The sequence below is a fragment of the Hylobates moloch genome, unplaced genomic scaffold (genome assembly GCF_009828535.3).
Source record: "Hylobates moloch isolate HMO894 unplaced genomic scaffold, HMol_V3 SCAFFOLD_11, whole genome shotgun sequence".
Classification (NCBI taxonomy): Eukaryota; Metazoa; Chordata; class Mammalia; order Primates; family Hylobatidae; genus Hylobates; species Hylobates moloch.
Window position 1 is genome coordinate 105,144,432 of NW_026652286.1, and position 16,050 is coordinate 105,160,481.

The following is a 16,050-nucleotide window of genomic DNA, read 5'->3' on the forward strand; positions in this document are numbered from 1 at the left end:
TTAAGGTAGGAAATAATTAAGAGGAAGAATGGGGTAGGTTGAAAAGTGCTGAAGCTGCCCACAGAACAGAGGTGAGTACAGGAAAGAGCGAGGCAGGGACAATGGGGAGTTTTGAGACGAACTCAACAAGAAATTCACATCAAAGTGGAAACATCCCAGCAAGCAGACTGACTCAGCACTGGGGCCACCATCACACAAGGTGGGTAATAGGAAACAGAGAAATCACAAATGGGGCTGTCCACACTGCCACGACACTGAAACTGAGCCTCTGTGTGCCTCAAGAGGAGAATTGGCAGCTTTGTGTCTGAGGACCTCCAGTGAGTCCTTGTACGGTCCTAGCTGATTCAACTATGCAGTGACTATTTCTCTAATAAGCTGATTCACCCGAGACCTTTAGTGACAAAGAGACAGAAACTGAAGTGGTTTGGTCTTGTAACCAGAGCAACAATCCTTGCAAATCCACCACACAGGAAACAAGATCAAGAGCAAAAGAGACAGGCTTCATGGGCAGAGCCCCAGGCTGCCTATGTTCTCAGGTATACAGGTGCTTTCCAGGAAAGCACCTGTACACCTTCAGGGTCTGGGCAGCAGACAACTTACAGGCATCCTCTATGCATTTGTACCCGGTTCACTTATACTCAAATGGCTGCAGAGAATGGAGGAAAGGGAATTGGATATGATTAAGCATTTAGAAGCTGGGCACCTTGTTAGGCACCCTACATGTTTTATTTCATGGAATCCCAACCATAAATCTGGTAATGTGATATTTAATCGAAACCAGCCCTTACACGATGCCTTCTAGACAATCATAAGTGGTAGGTGTGGGGTGGCTTGGAAGAGGCAGAAGACTGAGAAGGGGATGAGGAAAGAAGTTACTGATTGTCTACCACTGCACGCCAAGCATCTACAGGCAAGAAGCTGTGCAGGGATTTTCCTATGACTCTTTCTCTTATACACCTCATAGCAATGTCACAGGGTAGTTCTTTCCCAGCTCTATGTGGTGGATGAGTAGACTGAAGCTGTAAGAGATTATTTCATAAGCTTATAGGAACACAGCCAGTACATGGCAGAATCAGAATTTCAACTTGGTTCTCCCTGACCTGAAAGACCATGCTGTCTTGCCTCCTGAGGAACACATATAGACCCAATTCACATGGCTCTGTACTGGATGTGAGCTGACAGGGCCACCTGGATGCAGTCAGACACTGTGGCTTCCTGCTGAGATTCAGCCACCTCTAGTTTTAGGAGAACCTCTCTGGGATCATTGAAAAAAAAATGGAACAAGCTTAATGTATATCTCAATCCTTAAGTCATTCAAATGAAATGCATCACTCTTAATCAGAGGTAGGCTCTCTGATGAGGTTTGAAAGCTTAAAAACCTTTCTGGAATTTGTTAGCAAGCAAGCATCAAACTATGTGCTGAAAATACAAAGAGAACTTGCATCACTGTAATATTACAGGCAAATCAGGAGAAAAATCCACCCTCATTCGAACACGCTCAGTGGTCAGCTGTTCTCACAGAACCCAGTGAATAACGGCTTGGCCCTTTGTGTGAGGCCCGAGAAGTGCCAAATTTCATCGAGGCAGTGGGACAGCTGTGCCAGTTTCCCCGTCCCCATTTAAAGCATCTGCTACTCCTTTACTGCCTAATCAGAGAACTGCTGTCTACTCTTCTATCACAACAAGCAGAAAAAAAAAAAACAGTACCTTTTTAAGACAAAATCAGGATACAGAGGAAATGGAGGATGATAAATGAATTGCAGATGGATGATCCAAGGAGCCAGAGTTCCTCTGGAATTAAAGCGAGAGGCAGAGAAAGGAAATCAGGCATCCCTTTTGCATGGCAGTGGATATAATTAGATGACTTAGGAAAATGCTGATGGTGCTTAAACATCTCCACCTGGAGGATCTACAGATACTTAAAACTGGATCTATCAAAAATTGGATGGAACATCATCATTCTCTTAAGTTTTGAGAATCATAGGATGGTATCATCTTCCGTCCAGTTGGCTGAATTGGAAATCTTGTGTATTCCCCATATGCTACATCTTCCATCACCCCATACCTCCGGGCCCTCCCATCAAAACTACCCCTGAAAATCATCCCAACTTGCCTGCTTTTTCTATTTCCTTCTTATCATTTCTCACCTGAATTATTTCAATGACTCCTGACATGTTTTCCCCTTCCCAGTGTGACCATTGCCCAGTTAGTCCCTGTTGCTGCCTGGCTGATCTTTCTAAACTGCAAAACCAGTTTAGCTGCTCTTTTTATTAAATCCTTCAACATCTTCCTTATTTTTTTTCAGGACAAGTCCCAGTATATCAGCATTCCCCATAGAGGTTTTTAGGGTCTAGACCTCGTCTCCTGCCATGCACCTCTGCCTGCACCCCTCATGGGGTAATCTATACTTACAGTTTCCTGACCATGCTGGGCTTCTCTCGTGCCTCTATGTGCTCTTTGACGATGTCTCTCTGTCCACAGTCACTTGCTCCTCTCCCTCTCCCTCTCCCTTTCCCTGGCTAGGTCCTTCTGCTTCCTGAAGGCTCAGCTGAGATCTCTCGTCTTCTGGAAGAATGCCTTCAGCCCTCCTGTCTGGGTTAAGTAGCTTCTACTGGGCTCCTCAAGCCCTTGATTAAAAACTACCATGTGCTGTGCTGTGGAATCTGGGCTGGGACTTTCTGGAAGATATACACTCTGTCTCTCAATTTGAATCCTCAGTACCTGTCATAACTTGGCTATCTGATTTATGTTTCTTAGACTAAAAATTTAGTTCTACTCTATTGCTTCAACACTCCTTTGGAATTCTACCAAAACCTTATTGATGCCACTTTCCAACCTTGTGTTCTTGAATAATCTAAGACTCAGAAATGTGTTTCTCCTCTTTGAATTTCAACAAAGAAATTACATATAAATTATAATTTTTAATTTTTTCAACGAAGTTGAATTTTCAACACAGTTGAATTATATCTTCAAAAGACTCAGGAAAGTGAGGACATAAAAGAAGTCTGAGAGAAGAACAAGAGAAAAAAAACACGAATGTTTACTTTGCAAGTAACTGATATATCCTGGGACTATGCTAAACACCCTTATTCATATCTAGAAGTGGAATAATTCTCACAGCTATTCTACTGAGATGCGTATTATTACCACTGTTTTACTAAAGATGAGACTGAAGTTCAGAAAGGGTAAGGAATTGGTCTAAGACAATATAACAGGTAATTTGCGAGGTCAGGTTTTCTGAAACAAGCCAGCTGGTTGGAGAACTCATGGTAAAGGCAAGGCAGTATGTCAAATGGGAGAGAGGAATTCATGGAGAGGTAAAACTAAGACTATTTTTATCTTCGAAACAACAGACACTGTGGGACGCTGACATGCAAATGACCCAGGTATTTCATCCTGCATCACAGAGTGTTAGCCTTCTCTGGAGAAGCCTAGTCTTGGGGTCTATTCAGCAAGTCCACACTTAAGCTCCGCCTACCCCTCCATGCCTCAGCTGCAGCGCATGCCCCCAGGTGGAGCTTCTCTTTCCCTCATCAGCAAGGCTCGTGGTGTTAGAGCCAGTGAAACGTGATATGCTCAGTAATCCTATGTGGGACTGAGACTGTATAACCAGCTTCCTAACCAGCTTTGACATTATAGGTCTTGCTTCCTCCTCTCCAACAGGTCTGTGTTACCCTGTCATCAACTGCACGGTGTGGTCCTTTGGCCACTTGCAGTTTCAGCTGCCTTCATGGTACTCATTCATTTAACAAATGTTATTCACACCATTGATAAATTATTGAATACCGAATGTGTATGATCCTGTAACCCAATTATTTTTGTAGTAATTTATCTGTGCACTATGTCTGCAGCTTATGTTAGCTGTTGTTAGCTGTTTACATTCCAGCGTTTTATCCCTGTGGAAGAAATGGGGGAAAGCAAGAATGCCTCCTAATCATCTCACAATATTTGCTCTGCACTTTGCAGTCATTTCCTCATATCTCTGTCATAATACTTGCCATACTCAACTGTAATTTTTCTTCTTATACAGCAGTTTTTAGATCTTAAATGTGAACTCCTCAAGGGGAGTTCCTGACTAAATGTGATGCATGAATAATGACTAAATGGGGAAATATAAGAAAAAAAGATATCCCTATGATTGGATGAACATATTAAAAGAAGGTAGCATCACTTCTAATTTGATGTTTGGTTTTCAAAATTGATCATAGGGTTTGGCCTCAGCTACCACTCCCCGTGAATTTTTCTCAAAGTGAATAATTAATTCAACAGCAAATTAAATTGTGGGGAAAGAAGGAGGTCAGTTGCCAGTTGAGGTCCCTCCTGTCTGTTTCTTCAGTTGTTTGTTATGTTCATTGCACGACTACAATCCTAGTGTTACACCTGCTCATCTGGGTATTTCCACTCCACTCCAAACTCCCCATGCTTTTCCTACTTAATACACCTTGATAGGGAGAGGAATGCCCTTAATATATCTCCAGAGGCCACTTCTGTGTATATAGGATTTTCATAGGGCAAAGATAAAAATGCATCCAATCATTTAGCTGCCATGCTTATGAGTTAGTTACTAGATAAAGCTTCCCTTGTGGAATAGTGAGATAACAGCAAAGATTTTCATTACCTTGAAGTGGATTGGTAAACAGGTGTGTCTGCTAAAGGCTAGCTGGAGCATGCCTGGTGGATGGACTGACAGCTGGGAAAGGATAGATGGTCTAAATAAATAGATGAGTGAGAAACAGTCTCACATTAAGGAGGTGCATGAGTATAGAGATGGAAAAAGGGTTAGATAAATGGGAAAATAATATGTGAATGGATAGTTGAGTAGTTTGCCGATGGGAGAATAAATTGGTTCATGGATGATGGATGGAGCTGAGTGGCTAAATGGAGTGAGAGACTGATAGCAGATGGATGGGTAAATGTTGTGGTATGAACAGGAGCAAGAAAGGGTCAGGTGCAGATAGGAAGAGGATGATGAAAAGGAAGGAAAAAAAGGCAACAAGAAAAGGAGTACTGAAGGTACTGAGATGGCTAGGGGAACTGGAATTTCATTCCCTTGATGAATCATAATTTTACAATGAGCCAGAGGAAATTGGAAACTCCCAATTATTGATGCCTAGTGTTTACTTGCCATTACAGTTTACAAAGAATATGTGTCTAGTCTATCAACTTATCTGTGTTCCATTCCCTGTAGGGGAGACTGAGTCATGAAAGGATTAGCCCTTGTCTACATAGGAAGCCAACAAGAATATAAGACTCATAACTTTAGCTCAGGGACTTTGCCAGAGAAGCTACGTGTGCTGTAAATTTAATGAAATAATTTTACACTTTCTACTCAGTTATCAAATCATAATTAGTCACTGTCCCTAAGCTTTATTTGAGGACAGGCTTAAGAAATCTCGTAGTTGCAAAATAAACCAAATAGTGGCCAAATAATTTTGAATCAGTGTACACTAAGTGGTGTAATTAAATTCACCAATGATACAGATGAGAGAACAAAGGCTAAGAAAGTCACTTACCAGTCTAAGATCTCACACCTAGTTAATGGCAGAACTGGGAAGGCTTAATTTATATACAAATGGCTAATGAGAAACTGAGGTGTAAAAAGAAGTTAATATCCATTTCTTTAGAAAGCAGATGGATGTCTGATGGAGAAAGGGGAGCTGGGGTTTCACTGGAAGAGAAAGATGTTTTAGAAATGGCAATCAGAGGAAAGGAGCCCCTCCTCTGAGGTTCTTTCTCATACTAGTCCACAAGAAGCCTCAGCTGAATGAAACCTAACCCAAGTAAAACCTAACACGCATAAACCTTCATCTAATGGCACACACTATTAAGAATCAGTGTACATCCTCGACCCCATGTCTTCTCATACTTACCCTTGTTAACGTGGTGTGTACTTCAAGAAATGAAGCAACAGGAACTTAGGGACTCAAATACCCAAACTTGGCAGTATCTGTTCACCCCTATTTTTCTGACACTTCTCTTCTGCTTTCGTTTTAGCCTACACCAACAAACAATTTAGACTTTGAGGCTGCAGCTACGTTTTATATTGTTTGTAAATAGCATAGATCTTTGATATACAAATGTAATACGGACAGTGCTAAGGCTGCTTTCTACAGTGTGTGCGAGAGAGAGAAGGAGGGAGAGAGAGAGGTGGGGGGTGCAGCTCCAGGCTTTCTGAGTGCATCTACTCTCCAAGGCCAAAAACGCACATATGGGAGAAGCACAGCTCGCTTCATATTTTTCCCGTCCTGGATATCAATGAGATGTCCTAATAAACAGCCCCCTAAAAGTTACAAATTTCTCGAACTTTATTGGTACACTGCACAATCACAACCATCTCGTATTCATCCTGAATTAGAAAACGTTACAACTACAATGTAACATGCACAAAATTCAGGTAGTATATTCACCCTTAATACAATTATTGACAGAAATCAAGTCTTCACTGATTTTTTGAAGGAAAAAATACGAACGAAAATAAAAGAAAAAAAGAACTCTAGAAGGCTGACAAAGTCATACTCTTGTATCATGTGATAAATTTTTAAAGCATTTGAACATAGATTTTTTTTTTGAAGGATAATTGTGAGAATGGGCACACCCATTGTCTGACACAGCTATAACGGCACCATTGATAAGTCATAACTTTTTTTTTTAAATCTAAAGGACTCTGAACTTGACAGATACATTTTCGTACACCCACACATTCCTCACAACTGCACTTTACATGTCACGAAAATTTCCGAATGATTAAAAATGCTCCCTTTAACTAACACAAGGGCAGCTTGTAGTACATAGCATTGTTATCACTGATAGCTTTATAAATCTGCCAAATAACATAGAATGTAGCCTCAAAAGGATGGTCGAGGGTTCGCAATCTTTCTTTCTCCACCCAGTGGTGTGGAGCAACTCTGTGCCTTAAAGAGGGCACCATGGAAAGAAACAAAAAGGATTCTCTTTCAAAATGCTGGAAATTAGGCTTAGCTGACTACTTTCAGGATAAAGACAATTGCATCTAATTAAGTCCACTCCACATTTCTTTGGACTCTAAGTATTCTGCACCTGAAGGCTAAATTGAACTGGCTCAGCCCTATCTTTTTTGTCACATCTTTAATTACAAATCTATTTCTTCTTCCTTTCATTTACTTCTCTTAAGTAAGAAATGTGGGAAATGAGACTGGCAGTTTTGTTTGTTTGCATATGGTGATCATTAGGCATTCTCATCATGTGGTCTCTTTTTGAAAATCTTGCCTTCCTACTTACACACCTGTGAAGTTTTACTCACGTGCTCAACCTTATTTGTCTTCAAATAAAAAGACAGGGAAGCTCTGAATAATAGGAGGGGTGGCAATTGGGTATGAGAGTTTCCAAGATAACTTCATGTGCAAAATGAAAACAAAAGATTTTTGCTGTTGGAGAAAAAGAAAACAAATGCATTTTTTTCCAAAAAGAAAAACCTTATGCTGCTTCCTCCCTGAATTCCAAAGGGATTAACATCTGCTTTTGTGTGTGTGTTGGTCCGGTTCATTTTGGGCTGGTTTTAGGTAATGCATAGTCAGTTTTTCTTTCTCAAGATCAAAGTCGGTATGGAATTGAAGAAAGGTGCCCCACCACCAGATCTTACCTCATCTTAAGCCATTCCTCCCCTCCTACCATGGGCTGGCGACAGCCAACCAGCACTTGAAAATTCAATGTACAGCCACTCCTGATGTCGCGACAGGGATAAACTCTTGTCCGGGTTGACTGCCCACTTTGGGGTTCTCTGCTTTTCTCATGGAATAGTTCTTTCAGCATAAATAGAACTTGCTGACTCCTCTTTGTAGAAGGCAAATTGACTGAATTGATGCAGAAAAAGATCCTGAAACTCAGCCTCAGTTTTGAAGTTGCTAGAGTCCAGGAATAGTCTTCTTAGCCAGGTTTTGAGAATAAACTGCCCAATCTGTAAATGTATCATCTAGTAAGAGGCATGGATGTAAGAGGAAAGAGGCTGGGGCCTCTTTCTGACACAAAACCTTACCTTTTCTTCTGTTCAGTGGAGCACAATTGCAGCAGAACAGTCATGCACAGTACTCTGCATAAAACCTGTGCATGTTTTCACAACCACTTCTCTACATCTCCCCCCTCCCCGAATTAAAGCAAGAATGAGAAAAACTAAACATGCTTGTTTAGACTTGCAGTTGACTGTATCAGGCACTTGACGTTAAACTACTGAAAAACAAGCTTGGCTGCAGCCTTAACACGAGCACTTTCATTGGCATTACTTTGGTGGAAGTGCATATGAACTCTGTTTTGGGAAGGGGAAGGGTTTCAGAGTCCCTACATAGCTAATTCCTCTCACCTAATCTCCTAACAAGCCTTAGTTGGCTTCCTTTTCATGGGGAAAACCTGCAAGAGATGTACTTGCTCAGACTTGTATGTTTTGTCCTGCCTTGCCCCCATCCCATGCCCACTACTGGCACCCTGAACAAATCTAGCCTGTAGGCCTTCTCCTTGTACTCTCCATGTGTGAAGTTGGAAAAGTGTGGATATTGTCTTGTGTAAGCATTTGTTGTTCTATATGCTTCAAAATGGTGGGTGACAGCCACTCTCCCATGAAGCCATCCCCACCAAAGAAACACAAAAACACAGAAGCAGAAATATGTCTGTTGTGAAGAAGTCATTTTCACTCCGAGTACCCCAGTTGCCTTGGGTTGTATTTACTTTGTTATCTTTACCCCAGACAGATGAGGATCGACTGTAGCATTTTTCTCCCTCTGAAACGTGGCTGGGATAGGTACCCACCAGAAGGGCATCTTAGTATCCTTTGGAAGGGGGAACAGCAGGGTTCCATTGTGACCCTGAAGCCAGCCTTGTTGGGTTGAGAGGTTCTGATGATCTTGGCCAAAGAAGCATGGACCCTTTCCTGTAGAACAAGTCTTGGAGTGAGGAATAGGTCCAGCTTGTCCATTTCAAGCACTGTGTTCTCCAAGACTGTCCACTCTTCACAGCCTTCACATTTATTCCACTCCAAAGTAACAAATTTATTATCAGTAGCATGCTCAGATGACAATTTAATTCTCATACACTATCTGACACCAACTCAACTCCAGATGCTGAAGGTGGTGACAGATCTGAAACGTCTATGTGCAACCTTTAATTCTGATTTTGTGCCTGCTCATGATCATCCCTGGAACTGGGAATCAATGTGCCATTCCTGGCACATCATTTACAGTTCCTGAATCTGGCTCCTCGCAGCTCACTAGGAAATGCAGATGTCTGTTTACAGCTGGAAAATGTAACATTAATTTCACTCACACCAGCTCTACCTCTTAAGACAGTGCTTAGCATTTCGTGTGCAAAGATAGCCTATGTTTGTATGTATGTATATATGTATAGATATCTCTGTGTGTGTTTCCCCATGGCAGAGGTCACACTCATGTGCCTTTGATGGACAAAAACAAAGAGGACACTGATACTGGAGGAAGAAGACCAGTTAAGCATTAAGGGCACAGAATTCAATGGTGCTCATATTTTTTATTTTTTAGACTGAAAAGGTTGTCCAACTGAGGCAGGGCAGATCTGCGATTGATGCTGCATTCTCATCCTCTCTGTGGATCAGTTCCTGCAGCACACCTGTGCGGTCTGCAATGCCTTTATTTTGAATCCCAGGCAACCTCGCTGGATGAGTCCTTCTTGTCCCAGGAGACAAGGCAGCAAAGGTGGGTCAGCTCTTGTTTGTATGCTGGGTCTGCTTTGAACCTGAAGAGCTGATGAAATTCTTCCCCAAAGCCCTTGGAGAAGCAGCCTGCATCAGAGGAAACTGTGTCACTGACACTTTCTCCCGTCTGTTTTCAGTGTTGTGTTAATCAAGTGCTTGAAAATTAAGTCAGTTGCTCAAGTGCCCTCAGCTTAGAAGAGCTTCCTGAAACAAATACCAGAGTTGTCAATACACCCGCCATGTAATCGGTCTCCATCAGCTTTTTACTGGATAGTTTTCAAACAGGTTAAACCAGAACTGGAGCAGAAAGGAGACTCTAGCTGAAGTCATCCCAGTCAGGTGGGTGGACTCTTCACTTTGCATTGCAGAGACAGATGTGGTTTTTTTCTCTCATGTTCTTGCTGTTAAGGAAAGCCAGCCATAGGTTCCTGACACGTACTTTCTTGAAGGGTTGAGAGAAGCATAAAGGCTGGCACCTTTGTCCTTCAAGTGCAAAAGGAAAACCACAGTGATAACCAAAACTTTTCTAGGCTGATCTGCTTCCCAAGAAGATGTTTTAGAAAACACAGGCTCTTTTGGGAATAGTGAGTGACTGATCATTAGCTTGCTATTTTGGCCCATCTGTTAGTGTCTCCCTTGGGTGGATAGGATACCAGATTTTAAAAAGTCCACAACACAGGGTATTGCTTTTGTATTTTGTTAGCCTGTGAGATTGTTGGCTTTCACAGAAGTTGATAGATAATTTTGAAGATGCCAATGTCTGCTGATGGTGTATAAATGAATACAGTGGGAGAGATACGATATGATTAGAGATTAATATGGGGATGAATTGATAGTGAGTAGTAGGGAGAGAAATAGAAAGGAGTGTTAGACAATTACATTGATATATTGATAAACAGTAAATAGATTGCTAGAGAGGAAGACAGGTGGGTAGATAATTGGATGGTAAGATAAATCAGACATTTGAGTAGATGGGTAACTATATCATTACTTTGATAGATAGCTTGAAAAAAACTAAATAAATCAGCCACCTATCAATCATGTTTATGAGTTGAACTTCTCTTTTTAAAAGAGAAGTACTATCTTCAAAATGCCTCCCCCTTTTTTGGTCACTTGACTTGCAAAATTTAGTGTTGGGTTGCATGCATAGCCCCAAACTTCAAATCTCGGCAGATGGTGGAAGAAATGAGTAGGGCAGAGGGGCTACAGAAGATTGCACAATCATCTATATTGAAATCTATAGATATGGATATAGTAGGATAGTGTCCCAGAAAGAAAAGATGTGAACCCTAATGGAATTAGATAATAATTAACATGGATGGGGGCATATGTACATTGTCATTAAGAAAATATTCATAGATAATAGGACACTTGGATGTAGCTCTTGCTGTGCACTATGTTATGAGTCAAGTTGTGTCTTCAGGGTGTTTATTGTGAGGCTCAATTTTTGCCCAAATGAAACTTACATTTTGTTGTGTGTGGCAGAGGATGTTGGTGGGAATGATGATGAGGAGAGAAGCAGAGGAAAGGGAATGGTCAAGGTAGCAGGAGCAGACCCCATTTTTGGACACACCAATGAATGATTATCCTACACGTGGTAGAACCCTGCCCACCCCGCCCCCAACCCCACTCATTCAAGCTGGAAATAAAAGCAAACAAACAAACAAACAAACAAAAACAAAAAGAAAACAAATCTAGAAGAAGAACAGAAAAAACAAACAAAAAGAAGCCCAAGCTGGTTTGCTCTCCGCAGTGTAGATTAAAGTCTGTGATATGGAGAAGCAGGCGTTGCTCAGAGGACCTAGGGTTTCTTATCAAAACTTGATGAAGAAGTGGGCTAAGAGGGTCCCTGATAGCCAGAGACAAGCCAGTGCTCTGGAGGCCGAGTTTACACCATCAATGACTGCTCCAGGCCCTGTGTAGGGGAGAGAGAGACAGACCCATTAGCATACACTCAAGGACACCATAGTGCTTCCCTGGCAAGCAAATACACATACATGCTTCCCACCTTCCACCCTTCCGCTGACCATTCCGAGTCTAGACAAAGGAAAAGGCCCATTGGGAGTATTTAGGAACTCAAAGGGGCAAGCTGTTGGGATGCTTTGACCAATGCAGCCTGCTCTGAAAGACTATGCTTAAAAAGTAAATAGGTGAAGCTCAGGCTAGTCATTGAGGCCCATGGGCCCAAAGGTTAGGGCAACACATGGAAAGGCAGACCTGCTGGCTGTTTTCTAAGCTGTGCCTCTAACTCTGTGCTATACTTGGAGAGTGTCCAGTACAGACAATGATGAGTCGGGGGGCACAGGGCCAGAGAGTCAAGGAGCAGGTTGTGGGGTAGGAAGGGGAGAGGGATGGAGACATAAGTCCAAGCGTTGATGTAGCAGACTTGTCAACCTCAATGCATGCAACCTAGGTGTTGTGGAGGCTCCTCCTGCAGCAGCTAAAGAAGGAAGAACAATCATCCCCATGGGTTTTAAAGGCTGGAATTAGGCTTGTCCCAGCAGTCAGTGCTGCCTCCCTAAAGGCCTTGAAGCAGATCAACATGCCCAAAACAGACTGTCCCTGAAGATTCCACCCAAGGGGCTCTCCCTTGATTTTTTTCTACCTTCTCTCTCTCTCTCTCTCTCTCTCTCTCTCTCTCTCTGGTCCCTTCCTGTATCCTCAGTAAATCATTCAAGGTCCACCAGGAAATAAGTCCACAGTATCATGAGTGCTGTTCTTTTCCCCTCATCTTCCATGGCTCAAGAAGACAAATCACATGAATTGGTATTATCCCAGCCTGCTGCAAGGGCAGGTGTATCTAACTCGGACCAGGTGTTCCTCCATCACTTTTATCAGCAAGCACATAGGGTGGTACACAAGACTAGGAGCCAGCAGCAAGTGTATCCCAGAAAAAGGAAAATTTATTATTACCAAGGGATTAAAAGCCATTGAGAGGCATTTCTAAAAAACTAGTGAAGAAGTAAAGGAGATCCAAAGAAGACAGTACACCTCTTCTACCATCTCAAGCCAGGACTTCACAGCTTCTTTGAGAAGCAAATTGGCCAACTGGAAATCAGCTGAGGGGCAGCAGAACCTCTTTAGACAGGACTAGTTCATTTGGCTTGCCTGTCAAGGTTATGGTGAGGATCCATGCCTTGCACAGGAGGGACTGATGGGAACATTTTACTTTGGGAAATTCAGGTCTCTCACTTCAGCAATGAGTATACAACTGTTCCTCTCTGCTAATCTTAACATGAATACCTTTTCTTTCTACTTAAAAATATGCATGCTTTTATGGACTAAAAGTCATATTTACTTGATAGCTTAAAGTCTGGCTCATATTACCCTGCATTTTTGTCAGAGAATATTCACAAAAAAGGGCGGGATCCAGGTTCTAGCGACATGCTAATGTCCCAGAGGAGGCTCCATAGATATTGATGGAAAGTAGCCTGACTGTGGGGCCTCCAGCAGTCCTGGCACACATCCTGAGAGATCATACTGGCCTGCAGAATGCACTGAGCTAGAAATGCTCAGGTTGAAGCTCAAGGTAATTCTCTACATATTGTCTTTGAAAGATGAGTGATTTAGATTTTTAAGTAAGTTTATTTACATTTTTAAATAAAAATATGTACATAAAGATACTTTTAAAGAAACATATGGGCAGATTCATAAGGCCCATATGTTTCTTTAAAATTATCTTTTTGTATATATTTTTCTTGAAAAGTATTTTCATGACATATATGGCATATATACTAGACTAGTTATGTATATGTATATGTATATACATATATATATGTCTTTGTCTAATTTATTATTTTGAACTTAAGAAACAGTTGAAGCCCTGATATGCTCCACTCTAGACAGGTAGAACTCTTGAGTGTAGGAATCATTCTATCCCAAGTTCTACCAGTGAACTGAAACATTCCTGTGGATACCATGTCATCAGCACAAGGTTGAATATAGCTACAGCAAAGAGGAGTGGGGCAATATACACAGAAAGCAGAGCATGGAAGAGTGGGGCTCAGAGAGGGAAGGAGGCAGAATAGTAAAGGGAAATGAGTGTTTCTGGTGGTGAGCAGCAGTTGCCATCGGATGCTTGGTGCTTCCTGGGTGGAGGTTTCTAGCCATATTCAGCTTCTGTTGAGCGTTCCCAAGAGTGGAAATGCAAGGGAGACTTAGCACGTATGTAGGCTGCTCAGCCTGCTTAGGGCAATGATGAAAACACACATTCACACTGTGGTCTCCACATGGCAAGCATGATTCTAAATGCTAAACATATAATCAGTCATTTAATCATCACATCAACCCTATGAGCTATGTGCTACTGTCATTCCCACTTTGTAAATAGGAAAACTGGGAACAGAGCAGTTAGACATCTTACCTATGGCCATGCAACTTATGCACCTTGAGCTGGATTAGAACCAAGTCACTGTCCTCAGAATCTATGCCCTTAATTGTTACAAGTCTACTTCCTCTCTGTAGAAAATGACCACTTGTGCAGGTTTTCCAGGGACCACAGTATCATGGTGTGAGAGAAACAATGGACTGGGAATACAGTGTCTCTATGTGAATGTGCTGCACCCTGGCTGAGTGACGGTCCCTCTCCGGGCTTTGCTTCTTGCATTGAAAATTGAGAAGAGATGGGGTTTGATGACCTGTGAGGTCCTTCTTCTATTAGCTCTCTGAGTTATTACATGAATGGAAATTCTGCATCCAGGTGTTAGGAGAGATAGTTGGTGAGTAGCCAGAGAGCCTTCTTCAGTTGAAAGAAAACTGTCAACACATGCCTTTTGCACTTCAGAATTCCATCTCCCCTGAGACAGCAGGAGGGCACCAAACACTCTAGACCCTAAAGTTTCCCTTTTGCAGCCCCATTTTCTATGTGGCTTCAGGAAGTTTTATTCTTCAGCAGGTATGATGAGCACCTGCTTTGTCGTATCAAATGCCATAGCAATTTACTGCCAAAGTGCCTTTGGTCAATTGGTGTATGAGAAACGGCTGGGCTATTGTGGCCAGAGAATGAATTTAATCCACTATGATACAGAGTGAAGCTAACATCACTTTGCTCATACAGATCCTGGGCACATTTGAGACTTGTCAGCTGGGCCAAATGCCAATGCAGTGAGGGCTCTGCTGGAGGGCTCTCCAGCTGTGTTTGGAGTGGGTACATCTATGTACCACTCTCTAGACTTGAAGAGTGTGAGACAAAAGCCATGGGCAATGAACTCATTCTTTAATTGCATCTTTGCAGTAGCCCTGTGTAACTGGAAATGAGGAAAAGAAAGTTTCTGGGTTAGTTCTCTCCCACTAGGCTGCTGTATGCTACAGTTGCTCACCTAACTTGGCCAAATGCTTTTCTGCTTTAATATAAAAGTGATGGGTTGCTGCAATTTAAGTAATTTGGTGTGGTCCCATGGCCTCGGGGCTCACATTTGGTCCCACGGGTTACCATGAGTCTTTTGTAAATGTTAGCTCAACAAAGCTACAGAGCCACCTGTGTGACAGGGGAGAGCACGGTTTTGAAGGAACTCTTCAGGCTGAGCTCAGCAGTGGTAGCACTGAAGCTTGCATACACGGCTTCAGAGTCAGGTTGAATACAGTTTTCTTAAAGCATGGCCTCAGCCGGTAACAGCTGCATGGACTTCTCCAGGTACTTGGTACCCAAGACGATACAATTTTGAATTTCAATATATAGGGTCAGAAACCCAAATGTTTGTATTTATTCATTTATTGGTAAAAATTGGAAGAAAGGTGATTCTTCTCTAAAACCTAGAATCCTAGAGGCAGGTTTTTTTTCTTTTCTTTTTTTTGAGATGGAGTCTCGCTCTGTCACCCAGGCTGGAGTGCAGTGGTGTGATCTTGGCTCACTGCAAGCTCCACCTCCTGGGTTCACGCCATTCTCCTGCCTCAGCCTCCCAAGTAGCTGGGACTACAGGAGCCTGCCACCATGCCCGGCTAATTGTTTGTATTTTTAATAGAGATGGGGTTTCACCATGTTAGCCAGGATGGTCTCGATCTCCTGACCTCGTGATCTGCCCACCTCAGCCTCCCAAAGTGCGGGGATTACAGGTGTGAGCCATCATGCCAGGCTGAGAGGTGGATTTTTAATGACGTGTTCTATTCCAAAAAACTGATGCTAAAATGCACCCGGATAAAAGCCTGTGGGTTTGGAAGAAAGGTGAAGGAGCGGATTTCCTAGAAACATAACTAAGAAAACACCCCTAGGGACCTCAGGAAAGGCTCTCTACGCTCCCCCGGGGTAAGGTCGCTGACCGCGATCTGGCAACGTTGGAGTTGGACCAATTTGGGTTTAAATTCCGGCCCTGTGGGTTGCCAGCTCTATGATCTTAGGCAAGATACTTCCTGTTTTCTCACTG

General features: G+C 42.5%; 1 protein-coding gene across 6 annotated transcripts in view; it reads right to left on the reverse strand.

Moving 5' to 3' along the window:
* Positions 1-3,725: 3,725 nt before the first annotated feature.
* The window catches only part of OPCML (opioid binding protein/cell adhesion molecule like), a 1,137,420-nt gene continuing 1,125,095 nt past the window's right edge, over positions 3,726-16,050 (reverse strand). For 3 of the 6 annotated variants that reach the window (XM_032167929.2, XM_032167927.2, XM_032167922.2), the window contains one exon: positions 3,726-11,606. In XM_032167929.2, the coding sequence (XP_032023820.1) occupies positions 11,506-11,606 (101 nt within the window). In that variant the 3' untranslated portion in view covers positions 3,726-11,505. The remainder of the gene's footprint in view (positions 11,607-16,050) is intronic. The other 3 variants (XM_032167925.2, XM_058446709.1, XM_032167921.2) reach the window with 1 other exon arrangement.